General features: G+C 46.8%; 1 protein-coding gene across 3 annotated transcripts in view; it reads left to right on the top strand.

Moving 5' to 3' along the window:
* Fndc3b (fibronectin type III domain containing 3B) overlaps positions 1 to 20224 on the top strand; it is a 309891-nt gene that overhangs the window by 263553 nt on the left and 26114 nt on the right. For all 3 annotated transcript variants that reach the window (XM_052730002.1, XM_052730000.1, XM_052730001.1), the window contains 6 exons: positions 1961 to 2079; positions 3680 to 3785; positions 4838 to 5010; positions 6473 to 6586; positions 6789 to 6938; positions 11253 to 11533. In XM_052730002.1, the coding sequence (XP_052585962.1) occupies positions 1961 to 2079; positions 3680 to 3785; positions 4838 to 5010; positions 6473 to 6586; positions 6789 to 6938; positions 11253 to 11533 (943 nt within the window). The remainder of the gene's footprint in view (positions 1 to 1960; positions 2080 to 3679; positions 3786 to 4837; positions 5011 to 6472; positions 6587 to 6788; positions 6939 to 11252; positions 11534 to 20224) is intronic.

Below are 20224 nucleotides of genomic sequence, written 5' to 3'. Positions count from 1 at the left end.
TTGAAGTACCCGTTTTTGACATGTTGGAGGTTTTTGTTTTTGTTCTTGTTCTTGTTCTTGTTTTCTATTTTCTATGTCAATTATGAAACCACAGGGTAAATAAATTTGAGGCTTTCTCCCCTAACCTGTCACACTCCTGGACATTGTGGGCAGGGTCAGGAGCATCTACCTGGCATCCTCCCATGTCCAGTGACAGCCACGTCAGGGCGACCACGTCAGGTCAGACTGTCAGGACAGGTTTGGTCTCCATTGTGACTCTGGAGTTAGAGTTCTCATCAGTAGTCTGACTACAAGGATTAAAGTAGGGCCATGGCGCTTGTCACCGAGTCACGTGACCTGACTTCAGTCCCTGGAACCCATGTCAAAATGGATAGAGAACCAGCTTCACAGTCGTCCTCCTACCGTCCCATGTATGCGGTAACATACATGAATGTGTGCATGTGCCCCACCACACACGCGCGCCCCACCCTACACATGCACCACATGCCCCACCACACACGCACACCCTACCGCACACATGCACCCCTACCATACATGGTAATTTTAGTGGGACAGTGTAAGAAATGAAAATCTAATTTAGAGTCCCTAGAAATGCTCTTGCCTTTCTTTCTGATAAAACTCATTGGGCGCCAATAGAAAAAGATAGAGTTGTCAGAACTTCCAAACGTGGCCTGATAAGGCTGCTGCCATCGTTACTCTTTTTAAAGTATGCATGCCTATGACAGAGAGAGAACTCCGAGTCACTGCGAACAAGTGATTCTCTTTGCTTTTGTTCTGTGTGCCACAACCACCTGGAGCTGTTGTTGTTGTTGTTGTTAAGCCTGTCGAGTACTATTTTAAGCTGAGAATAGAGTGCTTGGAGATGGGCACAGCTGTTCTTAACATGAAATCAGGTTCTGCACTGAAGAGCTTGATTAGCGTTTCCATTAAGACTGAGGGAGACATCAGGGCCTAACAGCCGCTTTCTGAGAAAGTGTGAGTCTGCTTTCCTTTGTCCTGTCTCCCTCGGGTACTGAGTCAGTGCAAGAGTGGGTGCTGTTTTACATTAGCATCAGCAGCTGGCCAGTACCTGGGGGTGACTAATAGAATCTCTTCATTTGTCCTTGGCCCAGCTGTCCCTCAGTGCAGGGTGTCTCCCCGTTACTCAAGCACCACTGTCTGAATTCCCAGTTCCCGTGGCTCTTTATCCTGACTCTGACCTAATACGGTCCAGTGCCACAAGGTAGGGATAGAAGTCTGGCATAATAGGCAGCTGAAGGGATCTGTGTCAATCCACTTATAAAACACCGTAGAATAGGTTGAGCATATTTTCCCTAACACAACTCGTGGAGCAATGGACTTGTGTAGATGGGCAACTAGAAACCACATTAGTAAAAACAAAACAGAGAGAAGACATCCTGCCACCTGAGGCTGAAGCAGGCCGTGGTGGGGTGCCTTCCAGGTACTTCTCCCCAGTGGGCATCAGCCTGGGGGACACACCCCAGCCACCCTATCTGCTTCCTTCAGTCTCAGAACCTGGGACAACCCGAGTCACTCCAAGTGCCCCCTTTGATTTCTCACCACTGGGTCCATCTTCAGAACTGGGCTCCTTCAAGACAGCAGGCCTTTACCAAGATCTCCATCTGTAAAGGAACAATGTGGCCGGCTGCCACCTCAGCAGCACCCAGACTCTTGGAAGCCTGTGCCATGTGGACAGCACCGGCAGAGCTGGTCCTGTGGCCTCCTCACCGTGGCATTTCCCAGCTGTTCCACACTGTCTCTGTACCCTCCTCCTGTGCCAACTCCATGTCCTGTGCCTTCCCACAGCCCGAGTGTTACAGCGGTCATGAAAAATGACCGTGTGAATCAGTGTCAGGTGATGCTGGGTTTCTGTGGAAGGCGCTCAGTGTTTGTCTCAGATACTGTTTCTAATGGGACTGTGTTACAGAAGGCTTGAACTTACACCCCTCTCGTTTTACAGCTGGTCAGTGGGAAGTGGCCTACAGTGGGTCTGCTACGGAGTATGTCTTTACCCACTTGAAACCGGGCACTTTGTACAAACTGCGAGTCTGCTGCATCAGCACCGGTGGGCACAGTCAGGTTGGTTCATCAGTGTGACAGCAGGCCTCTTGATCAGACCGGAAGTGCCGTGCCAGTGACAGCAGAATATGCCGCCGTTTAAATGTGTCTTGTTGACGCTGCCTGCCCTGGTGTCTCGTCTGGATACGGAAATCGTCTTTCCACTTACACTTACCCAGATGATTCTCTGCTGCATTCCGATGCATTCGGGTCATTTGTCATTTGGATGACTGAGATAGTTACATCTTGTTAGGATGAAACTTGTTAGGATTTGCATTAACTAAATAAGGGAGACCCCAGTCATTTCAAGAAGGAAAAAGTATAGACTTTAGAGTCAAGACCTGCATGGTTGTGCTGGTTTGTTAGCACAGCTCTGCAGGTTCTTTGCTGCCACCTGCTGGGAGACTACTGGAAAAACAATATAAATCTGTGGCATTTCTGCTGTTGGGTGATTAATTTCCAGTGGAGGCCTGCAGGCAGCAGCCAGCCATGTTTCATCTCTTGTCTGTTTGACTGTTGACGAGCCAGAAGACTCGTCATGACTGTAGGCATGCTAGAAGACTCAGTTTATACCACACACAGTGCTCAGAGGTTCGATATAATCTAATAAATGCATGCAAAGTACTCTTGAAATAAGAGTGTGGGTGTAATGTTGACATTCACAAAAGAGGCACTGTGATGAAAGTGTTTTCACTGTAGATGATGTAAAACCATTAATGATAAGAAAGAAAAATGGTACCTAGTCACCCAGTAGCAGATTGATTATTAAATATAAGGCTTGCCCTGTCTAACACTTTCCTGAATTTTACACACACACATACACACACACACACACACACACACACACACACACACACACACACACACACACACACACACCCATGCATAGCGTAGCAGTTCCTCAGTATCTAGAGTTCCAGTCTAGACATACTCCCTCCAATTAGAACACTCTTATACAGTGCTAGGGCTGCCCGGAATGCATCCTTCGGAGTATATCCAGACCAAAGCCATAGAGCATCAGTGATACCTCCCATGTGAGGGGCTGTGCGAGTCAGCATATGCATTCCTTGAAGGCAGAGAGTTCATTTCCCATACATCACTGCTCTGGGAAGAATTGGAGCTGTCTGGCTCTGCCACCAGCCTTACACACCCACAAAAGGGAGGCCTGGTTACTTCAGCATTGATAGAACTACTGTGAAAGTCTTGGTGGGCACGTGCCCCCTTTGACTGCTCCTCTGCCATTTCTGTGACTGGCTGGCCATTTAGGGTACCATTCTCAACTTTATCCAGCTGCTGTTTTGTGTTCTCTTGCATCCTCATGAAGGGTCTTTCTAATGTTGGTGTAAAGGGAAATACGTGTGCTTAGGGTGATCTGACATGAGAGAGAGGCACAGTGTCACTCTTGTTATAACCAGCATTGTATGCAATGAGAGCGAGCCCACACTTAGACATCCAGACAGGCATGACCCTCCTCAAGAGTTTAATGCATCACCGGCATACACATCTGGTGTGTGATTCCTTTTGGTCCCACTTACAGTTGTGACATAGCATTAGCCTGGTAGATAAGATGCGAGCAGTTCACAGTAACTAAGCAACAGTCTCTCTGGTGTTTCTCCCACAGTGTTCTGAAAGTCTCCCTGTTCGCACACTAAGCCTCGCGCCAGGGCAGTGCCGACCACCGAGGGTTTTGGGTAGACCAAAGCACAAGGAAGTCCACTTAGAGTGGGGTGAGTGAATGAATCTTCATGTTGGCATCAACCAGGACAGTGGGAGATGAAGACACAGTGCTTCGTCACTGGGCTCCAAAGCTTCCTTCTAAAGCTGTGCTACCCTGTTGGCATATCTGTGTTCTCTGTAACCTGGGCACCTTGGGGTTCCCTCACCCCACACCCTTCACCTGCTCATGCTCCCATCCCTGCGGGTGCTGCATGTGATTTCAGCGGTCACATTTCCAGAGGAAATTCCAGAATAGCTGCCTTGTCCTGGGGTTGCTCAGCACGTGAAAAAAATGTGCAAAATTTAGAGATTAAACTAAGAAATGGTTCAAAGAGTAGCATCGGATTCCTCAGTGGGGCCTGGTATTTTCCTAGCATTGCCTTGCACTGTTCCAGTATGCACATTGCAAGTGTAAATGTGGAGAACATTAGCAGACATTTGGGTCCCCACTTACGTCTAGAGTGTAATAAAATAATAGGCCAGTCTGGGGTCCTGTAGACTTAGCATGACACCTGACATTGAAGAGATTTTTTCCTTCCCTCCTTCCTTTCCTTTTCTCTGTGTGAAGGTTTGCCAAGTGCTCCTGTTACTCCTGCATTCTTTTTAATACAATGGAACGTTTAAATGAATTTGCTTTGGATAGTTTGGATCATTCAAGAGCTCTTTCACTGTTTCCATTGGGAGGCTCCTCTTGTCATAGAAACTCAAAGGACACACCACCTACATACTTTGAAAAATAACAACAAAAAATCAAATGTAACTCAGTCAACTGGAAATCCAGAAAATTCAGGCTGAAGAGATGGTTCAGTGGTTAAGAGAACACTTGCTGCTATTGCAGAGGACCCAGGTTCAGTTCCCAGCACCGGCATTGTGTCTCACAACCACCTGTAGCTCCAGTTTCAGAGGTTTCACTGCCCTCTTCTGGCCTCTATACACAGTGCACACTCATAAATACAGGCACACACACACACACACACACACACACACACAAATAAAAATGAAATAAAGTTAAAAAAGGACTCCAAGAAAATGCTCAAAGATGAAAAAATGTTTGCATCCTCAGATGTCCCTGCATCTGAACGTGGCTGCGAGGTCTCGGAGTACAGTGTGGAGATGACGGAGCCTGAAGACGTAGCTTCCGAGGTGTACCACGGGCCTGAGCTGGAGTGCACGGTCGGCAACCTGCTCCCTGGAACTGTGTATCGCTTCAGAGTGCGGGCTCTGAATGATGGAGGGGTGAGTGTGAGGTGACCCCCACCTGGAGCACAAGTGCTTCCTCAGCGCCCTGAAGTTCCTCAGGAGTGTGCCCCACACTGATAGCCGCTACACTGTGTATAAGATCCTGTCTGCAAAGCCATGCTGTCAGTTTCCTGTTGGCCCAGCACGACAGAGTTTCTGTTTCTCTAAATCTTTCAAAGAAGATTGTGTGTGTGCGTGCGCGTGCATTTGTGTGTGTGTCTGTGTATTTGTGCATGTATGTGCATGCACGTGTGCTTTTGATAATTCATGAAAGATTTTCCCATTCTCTCTGCAACTTCATCAGTTGTAGGAATTAGTCCTAGTAAAAGTTCTCTAGGGGAACTGAGGAGACTGAGTCAGGAGAGCATTCGCACACACTGAGTTAGAGCCTGAAACCTCCATTTGAAAAAGCTAGGCATGAGGGAGCACACTTGTAATCTCTGCACTGGGAAGGCAGAAACAGGAGGATTCCTGGAGCTTGCTGGCCAGACAGTCTAGCCCACCTAGTCAGGTCCAGCCCTGTCTCAGAAAGCCAGGTGGAAGCAGAGGTTGTCTCCTGTCCTCCACACATCCACACATGTACATGTACTGTACACATGTGAATGTACACACACACACACACACACACACACACACACACACACACACACACACACCGAAACATATTGTCTATGCCTCAAGTTGCTTAGTTCTAGACAAGTAGGGTGGGGCCTGAGGAGGGGGCAGCTTACTGGTTTTTTATTTGGTACAAGTCTCTTCCTCCTGCCCTTTTGTTCATCTGGTATTGGGGGGCGCTGGGAGTGGGTCAGAAGTTGAGAGGATATGTGTCTCTCTATTAAATCCACAGAGGTGTTGTTCTTTTTTCTTCTTGAGGTGGTGGAGTGATGTGGATTCTAAGAGACATATAGGAGGAGTAGGTGGCCCACAAAGAGTGTCAGATGGGCCGAAAGGCCAAGGGGTCAGGTGAGGAGGCCAAAGGCTCCCAGAGCCTCAGTGGTATGCACAGCTGAGTTCCATTAAAGTTGTTGCACTTCATTGATTGATGAAATTTATTTAAAAATAAAAAAAAAGCAATTCACAGTATGTGTTGATCATTGACAATACAAAGAAAAGACATGTCACGTGAGGCCCAAGGACATTCTGAAAATATGTTACAGCAGTGTTGCTTTTCAAAATGGAGAATACAAGTAACCAGCTGAGCGTGGTAGGCATACCTGTAAATCCCAGCATTCACAAGACTGAGGCAGGAGCATCATGGGTTCAAGGCTAACCTAGGCTACATGGCAAGATCTTGTCTGAAAAAAGGAGGGGGATGCCAGCAGCCAGGACACAGAACATTAGGTAGAATTTGTATTCAGTTGTATTATGATCCTACTGGCTTTCTTTATTGTAAGGTTTTAGATCCACACCCATGCAGAGACCATCCTCTCATGCAAACATATGTGTTCTTCTCTTTCAGTACGGGCCCTACTCTGATGTGTCAGAAATCACCACGGCCGCAGGGCCCCCGGGGCAGTGCAGAGCGCCCTGTCTGTCCTTCACACCTGACGGATGCGTGTTGGTGGGTTGGGAGGTGAGTCAGGTACATCGCTTCTGTGGCTTCTGCCTTCACCCCCAAACACTAAGTTGATGGTTGGTTGCACCATTTCCGGTTGTGGAGGTGGTCAGAGATGAGAGGAAGCCGAGTGTCACCCTCTCGTTATGTGCATTGGACCACCCTGGGGCATGTTGCCTCCTCTCGGTGAAATGACTGACTCCAAACGTGTGCCCTGCAGAGTCCTGAAAGCCCTGGAGCCGACATCTCTGAGTACAGGTTGGAATGGGGCGAAGACGAAGAATCTTTAGAAGTCATTTACCATGGTCCAGACACCTGCTTTGAGATTCAAGATCTGTTGCCTGCTGCGCAGTATTGCTGCAGACTACAGGTAGGTGACTATTCAGAGACTACTTTCAAAGACAGGGATTCCCTGACAGGTACTTCAGGAACCCTACCAAAGGCTCTAGGGGAGGGCTCACAAGAAAAAAGAATCCTATGTGCACTGGGAGATGATGCCCTTAGAACAGTACTTGACACACAGACATGGAGGTGTGAGTTCAGACTCCCCACAGGCACATAACAGCTAGGTGCTATAGTACTTGTCTGTAACCCCAGCATTGGGGGTGGATAGACAAGATACAGGTGAGTTCCAGAGACCTTGTTGGGCAACCACTAGCCAAACTAGTGAGCTCCACTTTTAGTGAAAGACTGTCTCAGAAAATAAGATGGAGAACAGAGAAAAAGACACCTGATGTTGACCTGTACCCTGCACACACACACACACACACACACACACACACACACACACACACACACACACACGGTGGGCACGTCCGCACATATACATAGCTCCATACACACATACCGGGTGCTTGCTTTGGTGGTTTACAGTTGATTTCACTTTCCTAAGAGATTATAACCTCTAAGAGCAAAACCAGATTCTTCTCTGCTCTTCCACACTGGTTTCCAGCACACTGGACAAGTGACCTAGACCCAAGGGGAAGCTCTCCCAATTCCTCAAGAAAGATGCATTTGAATTCCACTTGTGTGGGAAAGTGGCTTGGAACTGGCACAAAGACAGGAAATTCATAGATAGACCAGCTGTTAACTGAACTATAAACACAAAACAAATATTTCAGTCATTTGAGCTAGTCTCCTGCCTTAGTTTCTTTCCCGTTGCCGATGGAAGGGAGAAGGAGTTTAATCTGGCCCACGGTTTAAGGTGCAGTTGATGCAGCATGGCAGGAAATGGAAGCAGCAGGGCCTTGAAGCAGCTGGTCATAGTCACATCCAGTCAGAAAGCAGAGTGGTGACGGTCATGCTGATACTCAGTTCCCTTTCTCTGTGTACACAGTCTAGGGTAGCACCAGGGGATAGCACCACGCAGGCCTTCCCACCTCGCTTGTTAACGTAAATCAGCCCTCACAGACATGCTAGAGGTCATTTCCCAGGGGAGGTAGCCTTTCACATTGACCATCATAGGAAGACCAGACATAAGGCTGCTCACCTCCAAGCTTCAGTTTGGGAGCACAGGCAGAGTTAGGCAGGAACCAAGGGTCCTAGCCTGCCACTAGGAGTGTTGATTGTCACAGAGTCCCAGATCAGGAGACATAGAAGGATCAACAGCTGCACTTGTGGGTGGCCCTTAAGGCAGCCTGTCTCTGAGCACATTTAGATTTCAGTAGATAAAGAAAAAGATGACAAGCTTACGTTTCCGCCTACGTTCGGCCCTGCAGCAAATGGCGTGGTAGACATACGCTTAACATCCCTGGCCTTGTTATGGAAGATAATCCTTTTGTAAGTTAATTTTCCAGATCAGCCAGGGCTTTTCCCTTGACTTTGGAAGCCTGCCTCATCTTAAACATTTCTCATTAAACACCTTCCTGGCAGTGCCCTTCATTCCTGGGTGAATGGACCACCATCACGTCAATAGCCCTTTGTCAATGAATCCTTGCCATAGCACGGCATCTGGTCTTCGTGTCAGTGAGGCTACGGCACAGGAAGAGGGTTCACTGAGTACACATGGGAACAGGCCAGGTCCTAATACAGAGCCGTCTGCTGTCCCGTTAGAGCTCCCACCCGCCCTGTGCTTCTTGAGCTTAGCTGTCTTATTAATGTGTCCTCCCTTTTTCCTGTAGGATACATGTCACTCAGTATTGGCTCCCCAAACTGTTTTTAAGAGTGATCAGAATAGAAGCTGCATAGTAGCCCCGTTTCTCTGTTAGCAGCTGGGGGTAGAAAATGTTTCTAAATGTCTGAGCTTGTCATGAAATGACCAGACCCTTTGAAAGCAGTCTCAGCACTTCTCACACCACTGTTGCTGGGCTGAAGAAGTGCCACCCATCTCTTCCGTCATTACTTAGTCTTGGTATCTGTGGACCACATACAAATTGCAAATTCCAGCCACTTGACATGACTGTGTGGTCAAACCAGCCCTGAATAGTCTTTTGAATATTTGACATTCCAAAAAAATCATTTTTCATAACTACTTTTTTTTCTTAAAAGTGGTTTAAAACATGGTTTTGTTTTGCTCAGGAATGTTTGTCTTGTTCCTTGGGGATATTTTAGTTAAGTGTCTTGGTTAGTGGTAGAACCATCCTTGCTAGGCCTTGAATTCATCCCCATCTGTCCCCGAACATGAACACACACAAAAGAATTACCAAAATAAATATTCACAAGAGGTGTTTGTGCTTCATGGCTGTAGTACTGCTTAGTAAAAGATGCTTTTAAGTTTCTTTTGAAAACTTCAACTCAGAAGTGTGTGAACCAAGAAAGAGTTTTCTGTACAGCCTAGCCTGCGAAGGGAAGTAGGGCACTGGACAGAATCCTGAGATGGAAGAGAGCGTTGTTGGGAAATGTGGTGAGGTTTGAATTAGGCCTTGGGTGGTTAGAAGTTCAGTCCCAAAGATAGTTTCTAGATTGGTTTTTCTTTCTAATTTTTTTATTTATTTTTGTTTTATATGCATGGGTGTTTGCCTGAAGACTTATCTGTGTATCACATGCATGCAATGCTCACATAGGCCCGAAGGGGTTCTGTAGTTACAGATGGTTGTGAGCTGTCATGTGGGTCCTGGGAATTGAACCCAGGTCCTCTGGAAGTGCAGCCAGTGCACTTAACCGCTGAGCCGTCTCTCCAGCCCCAGGTGCCTGTTTTGATCATTAGTTTCTGGTGTGTAAAATAAGGGCATTAGGGGAGGCATGGTAAGAGATGTGCAGAAGTTAGCTTTCCTGTGAGTCCAAAGCTAGCTCAGAATAAAGAGAGTAGAAAAGGCTGGGAACTGCTGCTCTGTCTGTGGTCTTCGCAGCTGGAAGTTAAGATGCCTACTGTTGGCCTGTGTGACTTTATCACCACTTCACTGGTACAGTCATTCAGTGGCTTGGCATCACCAACCCATGTGACCGCTGAGGCTGTTAAATGATGGACTCAAAGTCTGAGCTGAACTCAACTCTAAAAGCCATCTTGCTTCCCTTCTGCTACGTGGTGATACAAAGCCTTTGCAGAAAGGACCCCTGGCTTCCACTGTATCTTAATTCTTCAAGTCTTTGTGATAAATTTATGTCTAAATAAACTCTGTGGTTCTGTTCGAGTGTTACATTGAACCAGGCACACAAATAAATGAGCTCTGTCTGTGACAAGTGGGATGATGAAGTAGGATGCTCAGCAAGAGTGTGCAGAGAAGGTCTGAGATGAACAGTGTCTGGGAGAAAGGCCTCTGGACAGAGGAAACCACAAGGGCACAGGTCCTGAGGTGGATGTCCATGAGGACCAGCAAGGAAGTCAGCGGAGCCAGTAAAAGTGTCAGCGAATGAAGAAGTCCGAGTGCTAACGGGCACTTTTGAAGTGCGGTAGGAGCACCAAACAGGGTCTCTGTGTGCATCTGTAGTGAAGGGGCTGCCGTCTTTATTCTGAAGAAGATGGAGGCTATTGTAGGCTTCAAACTAAAAGTCCTGGAGGGAGAACAGTGGCTAACAGCACTTGTTCTTCCAGAGAACCCAAGTTCGAGTCCCACCACCCATGTCAGGTTGCTCACAGCCACCTGTAACTCCAGCCCCAAGACATCCAGCTCCCTCCTCTGGCCACATTAGTCACCTATACATGTGACATATACTCAGACACATACACATGAATAAAAATAAAATTTAAAAGCAAAGTAGGTCCTGACTTGTGTATTATCATGTCCTTCTAATCGCTGTGGGTCCAGACTTCTGGGGTCGGGCCAGTGCAGTACCAGGGAGGGTTATCACATTAACTGGAAAGAAGGTGCTTGGGCTAGGGAGACTTCAGATAGTCTGATGGGCAGGACATGGGTGATTGGGAAACAGGTGTTCCCAGGAACTCTGGATGTACCCTGAACAGCTTGGAGGATGGGGAGGATGGCAGGAAATATGGTGAGATTTTAAAGGAGGAATGGGGTGGGACTGAGGAACCTACTGGATGTTCACATGACACCCTAGACATCAGGGCAGAGGTGGAAAACAGTTAAGGATGACCCCTGACCTCCTCATGCAAATGCATGTACACATATGAGTGTACACAGACACACACACACACAAATGCATGTACACATATGAGTGTACACAGACACACACACACACACACACACACACACACACACACACACAAAGTTAACATTTGCTATATGGAGGTGTTAGCATGTGCTGATGGTGTCACGTGACTTGGCTACACTCTTCTGTTTTCCAGGCCTTTAATCCAGCAGGTGCAGGGCCGTATAGTGAGCTTGTCCATTGCCAGACACCTGCCTCTGCCCCCGACCCTGTGTCCACGCTGTGTGTCCTGGAGGAGGAGCCCCTCGGTGCCCGCCTGGACCCACCCTCCGTGTGCCTTGTGCTGAACTGGGAAGAGCCGTGCAGTAATGGATCGGAAATCGTCGCTTACAACCTCGATCTCGGAGACACTAGCATCACTGTGGGCAATACTACCACACACGTGATAAAGGACCTCCTTCCAGAAACTACATACCGGTGAGTGCAAAAAGCTTGTGTAAAAACCTGGTCCACAATGTCAGTTCCAGGGCTGAAAATCCTTCCAGAGACTACATACCGGTAAGTGTAAAAAGTGGTGTGAAAATTAGCCCACAGTGTCATTCCAAGACTGAAAGTCCTTCCCAAGCTCTTATGTCCCAGCCCTTCTTCCTCTTTAACATATTTGAAATATACTAACTGAAATATTTAGTACTAAATGAAATATAGCTTAAAGCTCATATTACTTTAATATGATAAAGTGATAAATTCCCATAATTCCTAGCTTCTGAGGGAGAATTTCACTTCACACGTGAAATCACTTTCCCTTCCTATCCCCTTGGTTTTCCATTTTCCTTCATGTATTTTTTTCTGTGATTCATCTGACTGCATACTCCATCCGCAACCACATTCCTGACAACCTTCAAGCCAGGCACCCCCATTCTGCTGCCTCCCCAGAGCAGACACAGGGGTCCCAGAGCACACGTCACAGAGTTCACTCGGAATTCCACAATGGGACAGAGAAAAGTGACATCACGTACCTCGTGTAACATCAGCTACCATGGGTAATCCCTTCTCCCTCTGAGTTCCTCATGCTGGGGAGAGACTTCCACTTGCCCACTGTCTCTCCTGCCTGGTTCTTCAGATTTTCAAAACACTTAGCACTCTCTCCAAGTCAACATAAGTCAGGCAAAGCCTCAAGTGCAGCCAGCAGGACATGTCACTGGGAGAGATCCAGAAAGCAAGTCTTGATAATCAAGTGTGGCCCAGCGGGGCTCCTGTCTCAGACTCTGGATTGGCAGGTGGGGTATGCTGGCTCAGGCCAGGTCTCCTCTGTGTCCCGTTCCCCTGTAAGAAGAGGAAAACAGGATGATTTCCCAGGCAGGTATCTGGTAAGGACTAAATAAGTAAATAATTCTAATGCTTACAATTGAGCCAGGAGTAGCACAGTTGGTGTCCAACAATCTGGTCACGTCGAAATCCTCTTCCAACAAAACTCCTGCTTCCTGGGGGCTGGGATGGTGGAGGGGAGCAGCCAGACTGCTTATTTTCTGCACTGCTTTCTCATTCTCTAGTCTGAGTTTGTGAGCACATGTGGATACACTTGTATGTATATGTGTGCATGTGTACATATCGTGTGTGTGTGTGTGTGTGTGTGTGTGTGTACACATGTATGTGCTTATAGAAACCAGAGGGATCTTTGAAGTTATTCTTCCTCGGGTGGTTCCACCTTGGTTTGTTTGGTTTTGGATGGTTTGTTTTTTGTTTGTTGTTTTGGTTTTAGTTTGATTTGGTTTAGTTTGAGACTATGTAGTCCTGGCTGGCCTAGAACTCAATATGCAGACCTGCTGGTCTTGAATTCAGACATCTGTCTGCCTCTGCCTCCCAAGTGCTGGCTCCTCCCCACACCTGGGGCTGGCTGCTTAGTCTCAGGTGGCTGGCCTGTAGTTGTAAGTTTTCTCCAGTCCCACCAGCCCCACAGTCCCTCAGCTGCTTATAAAATAATCATTCAGAGGCTTCATATTAATTACCAACTGCATGGCCTATGGCCGACTTCTTGCTAGCTACCTCTATCATTTTAAATTACTGCTGGCATGTTGATCCTTGGCTGGCATCTCCCCAGACTCCTCCTTGCCATAGGCCAAAGCAGCTTATTTATTAACCAATGGGAGCAGCATATCTTCACAGCGTACAGAAAGACATCCCCCAGCACTGGCCAGTGAGTCCAAGTCCACGCCCATACTCCACCTCCCCATTGCTGGGATTACAAGACAAAGCCATCACTTGGCTTTTTTTACATAAATTCTGAGACTCGAACTCAGTTCCTGATGCTGCAGGACAAGCCATGTGCTCGACTCTCCTTGCTATCCCAGAAGCTGAAGAAGGAGGCGGCAGCTCAGCAGCTGTGAGGTCCAGATGCTGCGTCCTGGCGTTTCTGATCATCTATCTCTCATTTTCCAAATACCTCCTTTCTGCGTAATTCAAAGCCTGTTTTGCTTTTCAGAACAGCAACAGCATTTTCCTTGTTTGTTTTATACATGCTCACTGCCGAGCGCCCTCTTGGCCAGTGTGCCTGGCAGGTTTAGAGAGCACTTGAAGATCTCAAGGACACTTAAGCGACAGTTTTGGAGAACAGATGATCAGCAATGAAAGGAGCATTGCACACACGGAAGTCCATGGTTCACTGTAGCAACACTAATGGGAACGGCGGCACTAGTGAGGTCTGGGCTGTGGCTCACAGAGTCCTTGCTTAGAATGTATGCAGCCATGGGTTCCATGCTTAACTCTTAGACACACACAAAAGTAGGAAAAAAGTCAGAAGTGAGCAAAGGGGGATATGGCTGGTGAGGTGCTCAGCTGGTAAGGTGCTTGCCTCTGGAGTACATCTGGATACTGTATATAGAAGTCTAGTCAACACATAGCTGTCCGATTCTACATTTCAGAAACAATTATAGCAATTATAGTGAGCCCTGGCAATGACTGTTTCAGAACAAATCTAAGGGCTTAATTTTGGTCTGGCCAACTTTCCCTCACCTTTTTCTGTCCCATAAGTTGGTTAAAATACAGGCAAGATGATCACCATGTGTGAGGTTTAGATAAAGAACTTGTGTCTTTATTTTTTATTAGTATTTTTGTATGTGTCTTGCCTACATGTACGTCTGCACAATGTGCATGCAATGCCCACCAATCCGATGAAGTTTTAGACAGTTTTAACTCTCCATGTAGATACTGAGACTAGAACCTGTGTCCTCTGGAAGAGCAGCCAGTGCTCTTAACCACCAAGCCATCTCTCCAGCCCCCTTTGTTTATTTGTGAGTATAGGAGTTGCGTGTCATTTTCTCTAGACTGTGCATCTGTAGTGACCCCCTGGGACAGAGCGGAGTTCCAGCAGACCCGTCTCCTGGTGCTGTGAGCACTGCCCAGTAAGGGTTTGCTGGTACAACATGTATTGGAAATTGGGCTGGAATTAAAAAGCAATTGTTCAAAGTATTACATTTACGTTTAGAACTGTATCTGAAATTAAATTTGTGCTTTGGATTGAAGAGAAAAAATGGAAAACAGATTTCCTTTGCACATGTCCTGCCAAGTAGAGTCACAGACCATAAGCAGAGAGCGGCTTGGGGTCACCTGGTGACACCCGTCTTGTCCTAGACATGAGCAGTTCCATGACAGGACAGTGGTCCAGCTTCGGCTTGCCGGGCAGTTCAGCTCGCCCCTTGAACTTCATCAAAACCTGCTTGGCTCTAAAGCCACTTTTCAAGCGGTGCTTCTCAGGAGTGTGTCCAGGGTTAGCAGCGCTAGTGGAGCTCCTGGAGAAGGTGCAGAAGACCAGGTCTCACCCCAGGCCTGGGAAGTAAGTGAGGTAACCCAGGCTCAGAAAAGTAAATACAGGAGGCTCCCGCTCAGGAGTGGATCTTAGCTTCTATGGCTTATATGGGAGTGAATGGGTAGATGCCAGCACCCTGGAAAGGGGAGAAACTACCCGTATGGGCAGGGACTAGAACACATAACAAAAGTCAAAGGGAAGATACTGGGGGTACGAAAGTTTGGGCGCAGGAAGATGGACAAGCCAAAGCAAGTGTGTATAAAATGTCCTAGGGAAACGTGCTACTTTGCATGCAGAGAAAGGATGAGCTCGGCATGGTGGTACATGCCTTTCATCCCAGCACTCTAGAGTTGGAGACAAGTGGATCTCTCCAAGTTGGAGGCCAGCCTGGTCTACATAGCAAGTTCCAGGCCAGCCAAATAAATCAATCAATAAAGAGTGAAATAAAATTGTTGCTGAAGAAATGACTCAGCAGTTATCAATATATACTGTTGTTGCAGAGGACCCAAGTTCAGTTGCAGTACCCACATCAGGTGACTCACAACCATCTGTCCTATGTAATTCAGCTTCAGTGGACCCAGTGCCCTCTTCTGGACTGCAGGCACCCACAGACATGTGGCATACACATAAGTTAACAAATAAATTACAACAGCAAAAGAATTTTAAATAAAATTTAGGGCCAGCAATATGGCTCAGCAGGTAAAGGCGTCTACTGCTAAGGCTTCGGACCTGAGCTTAACCCCAGAACTGACGTCGGGGACGAAGGGAACCGACTCTGCGAATGGTTCTCTGACTTGTGCTGTGACATATTTGCAAACACACACACACACACACACACACACACACACACACACACACACACACACACACACGAATTGATTAGGTAAAAAATTGTCAGGAAGAGAGAAAAATGCATCTTGGATAGGAAGCTTGGCCCTGAGATGGAACACCATCATTTGAAGGCTGCCCAGTACGTGGCATTGTTGCCATTTTAGCGAGTACACCGAGGTGCACAGATCCCCGGGCGCAGGAAGGAGAGGCAGACTTGAAACTAGAATCCGAACTCCTTTCTTCATGTACGGACACTTTCCTGTTGTCCAACTCTTTATGCCCAACACAACTTCAGGACTCGTGACTGGTTGTCAGTGGGTCATGGATAAAACGTGGGGGCAGTTGTTAATAAGTCTAGGGTGGGGCCTGGACTCTAGTTTAATTAGCCTTCCATGAGAAGCATGTTTAAGTGTGAAAACCTCTGCCTGGAAGTGTCAGTGCATATGCAGGTTGAGAGGATAGGTGTCTGAGCCCCACGTCTGTGAACCGTGGCCTAGTGGGCCCCATCAGGGAACCTCGTAATGGCAGCCACCTTTGTCCCACCGCCCTGGTCAGCCCACTCTTGCCTAGCATGACTTCCATGGCCTCCTTCGTTATCCTCTGACAGTCTGTCTCCTGGTGGCCTCTCTTTGCACAGCAGTGATCTGTCTTGCCTTGTGGTGTTTGGGGCGATGCAGGGGACTGCAGCTGCCTCCCTCCATCCCGAACTGGTAGTGAGGTCACCTAAGATCACAACCTCATTATATGTCTGACTCACACTGAGCTGCTGAACAACGAAAAATTAAAATAGGTTTGTTTGTTACACTCACTTATGCCCATTTTTGCTAAGTAGAAGGGGGTGAAAATAGCGTTTATTGAGTTCTTACTATGTAATGAGCACCATGCTCACCGCTGAAAGTGAGTCATAAAGCCCTTCCCTGTAATGAGATGGGTGGTGTCTGTGGGAAGAGCCACGTTCTGAGTCATGGGCTGTGGCCGCAGTCCCTGGCTCGTGCCTCCCACCTGTGGAAGTAGCTGAAGCCCCTCATGCCTCTGCCGCCTCGTCTGTGAAATGGGGCTAAAGCTGCAGCCACCTGGCAGTGTTGCCCGTGTTAGACGAGGTCTCGGCTACCTTCTTGGTTTGACATATGCATACGATAGACCACTGGCTGCTCATGGGTCAGGTCAGAAAGAAACGAGCTGGGAATCGGGCAGTAGCCATGTTCTAGGTTGGTTTGTGTGGAGGTGGGCTGGTGGAGTTGCGGCTGTCACTGAGGCATCCGGGCGTGGCCTAGGCTAGCCCAGCTTCCATTCAAGAGAGACCTTTCCAAACAACTTCTCCTCACAAAAAGGAATGTTCTGTGTCTCCTCTACTGTCTTTTCAGAAGATCCTCTCTAACCTCGGTTGTCTTCTCTGTGTCAGGGTAGGCGGTAGGGCACAGCAAGCATCTTGTGAGAAGCCTAGCCTTGCTTCTGGGGTCCGAGCCACCCCTGGCTTCCCGGCCCTGACCACAGTCACCCTATCCCATACTCACATCATCATGAGGCCTGGGTGACTGATCCATTAAGGACAGTCACCTTCTCCCTGAAGGACAATTTGTTTTGAACGTCATTCTCCTTTTAATATAGTTACTATCGGAAGTTTGACCGTGTGTGTCTAAAGTACATTGTGGAAGGCTGTATGACCTTCTGAAGCAAGGAAATATTTGGCATCTAGAAGAAAGATACTATAATAGTGGCTTTCCAATCCAGCCTAAAAGGCATGCTTCTTAATTTGACTTAATCAGTAATATTAGCATACTGATGAATATTATAGACTTGTGGAAAGTTAAAATGTTTCACAGTAATCTGGCCAAGATACTGTTAGATCAGGATTACATCACTTTCCTAATTTGGAATATTCTGCTTCCCTTGTATTTCATTTTAATTACTCTAAATTTCAAAAACTGATCTAATGCACATTTATTGAAGATAAATCTGCAGGTCCTACCTGAGTTTCAGGGTTACTGTTACTTCAGCTAAAGAGGGAACTTCTCAGTTTTAGATTTGAAATAGATCTTACTAATTTAATAAAACTTAAAGCTCATTCCTCTAATTCTCTGAAGTGAATTCTTTGTGATGTTAGCCAGTGTGTGGTGGTCACTATTCTTCGCAGGAACTTAGAAATTGGGAATTACTTCCATGTCCCTAAAACGACAGAGTAGCTGCATCGTCCTTCCCTGGCCCAGGCCACCTCTGCTCCCCTTCCCTCTCTCCACCTCTGTCCCACTGGAGAGAAAGACGGCTTGCTTCCTTTTATTAGCTCGTCGGCTCAGTTTCCACACCCAGTGTTATCTTGTCTTTAGGACTAATTAATGTTCACTCGATGCACCAGTGGTGCGGAGAGTTGTTTTCATGACACACAGTGCTTTCTTGTAAAGGTGTGGGATAGTTGGAGTGTTCTGAAGTCGAGGTCGATGATTTCAGAGTCACATGCTGAGTAAACTGAAAAGAAATATACTGCCACTTATTGGCAGAGAGCAGTCGGTGACCTGAATGTGTGGCTTAAATAAAAAGTATCCTTTTATTGGCATCATAGCCATGTTAGGTCCAAATTTTGACAAGAAAATATGGAATGCAGGAAGATTCTGAGCCAAAGGGACCCAGTATACACCCATATCTGAGCACACTCCACGTGTCGGTCAGTGTGAGCCACTGAACACAGCTGAGCACACCCCACGTGTCGGTCAGTGTGAGCCACTGAACACAGCTGAGCCACGGTTCTCTCCATGGTCGAAGAGACAAAGGTTCTGGCCTGTGGTTAGAATGAGACGTGGCATCGTGATATGAAGTCTAGGCTGTTGTAGCCACTGTGTCAAGAACTCCATAAAGTATCATTTTGGAGTTCACCAATGTGCTTTTGGCCACTTCAGATAATTTTCAGGTTGAATCAGACTGGAAGATACTGAAAATTAAGAAATATGCCCCATTTCCCTCATCTTAGTTAATCATTAATCAGTTCATCGAACATGGTGCCATTGCCTTTTACTGATGAGGATACCATTGCTTAAAGGTGTTAGATGACTTCTCAAAGAAACCTATCACCACAGAATTCCTGCTGGTGCTGGCGACTGATGTCAGTGTTTTCAAGGGGAGAAGCATGCCCAGCTAAGGAGAGTCATGTGCCACCATGGTATTCTTGCTGGCACTGGTGGCTGATGGTGTGTTATACAAAAAGAAGATTAAATGCCAGCAAATAACCAGTTAGAGAGCCATAGGCCTAGAGATGTGAAGTACTATAGAGCAGTGCTTCTCAGCCTTCCTAATGCTACCACCCCTTGATACAGTTCCTCATGTTGGGTGACCCCCCAACCAGAAAATTAGTTTCATTGTTACGTCATAAGTGTAATGTTGCTACTGTTATGAATTGTAGTGTAGATATCTGATATGCAGGGTATCTGATTTGTGATCTCTGTGAAAGGGCCATCTGGACCCTCCCATTAAAGGGGTCACGACCCACAGGTTGAGAACCACTGCTATGGAGGCTTTGAGGAAGTAAGTGAATTCAATCAAACTATTTAAAACTTGACTTTTTAAAAACCATTTTTATTCCTATAAATGATTCTCATCTCTTAGGTTTTGTCTCATTTCATCTTGTGTTGAGCACAGCAGAAGAGCAGCCCAAAGCAACCCATACCTTTTGTGTGCTGAGGACTGCTGGGCTGCACAAGTCACAAGACAGGATAAAGAGCTTCCTGGTGTACAGGGTGAGCTTGGTCCCGAAGGACTGTGGGCCAGCAATTGCAGGAAACATCTAGGCCTGGGGGTGGAGATGTACCTGTCCTCAGCAAAAGGGAAGAAATGATGGCTTGGACACTGCAGAGTCCTTCAGATAAACCTTGTAGGCAAAAGTGCAGGCTGTGCATTGATGAAGAGCTAGCTAGACCTGATGCCTGCTTCTCTTTTCCTGAGGAGAGGGGCTCATCGGAGCTTCTCAGCATGGAGGCTTGCTTTACAAGGGTTTCTCCTCCCTGGTTGCAAGTCATTTATTGCCCTTCAGGCCTGGGTGTAGAGAAGGGGACAGCCACTAATACTGTGCAGCATTTGTAGGGCCCCTGTGAAAAGCAAAGGCAAGTTTTAGACTTTTAGTGTTATTTTAGGTGACTTCTCCTTGTATAATAGAAATCCTCCGTGATGGCTGGTGGCCTTTCTTTCTGCCATCTACTAGGGATAAGGATTTGCTCTACCTCAGACCTCACCTAGTTGCAGAAGTGATGAATAAAACTGTTGTAAACTGCTTGCGTTTTCTCAAGTAAATGCCTAAGACCATAAATGTTTGATGTATGTCTCTGGAGTAAACACCTAAGAGCATAAATGATTGATATATGTTTGGATTTTTCAAGAAGCATTGTATCTCATTGGTTTGTTCATGCACACATTTTATAGGCACACAAATGTACATGCATATATGTATAAACATACAAAGTTAGTATATATATAAAATAGTATAATAGTATCTTGGTGTTTTGATTCACATTTTTCAAATGACCGATGTGGAGCATTTCCTTGCTTATTAT

This window comes from Peromyscus californicus, unplaced genomic scaffold (assembly GCF_007827085.1).
Source record: "Peromyscus californicus insignis strain IS unplaced genomic scaffold, ASM782708v3 Scaffold_9__1_contigs__length_137607984, whole genome shotgun sequence".
In the NCBI taxonomy this organism is placed as follows: Eukaryota; Metazoa; Chordata; class Mammalia; order Rodentia; family Cricetidae; genus Peromyscus; species Peromyscus californicus.
The sequence above is the reverse complement of the archived record's forward strand: the minus strand, read 5'-3'. Positions and strand labels throughout refer to the sequence as shown.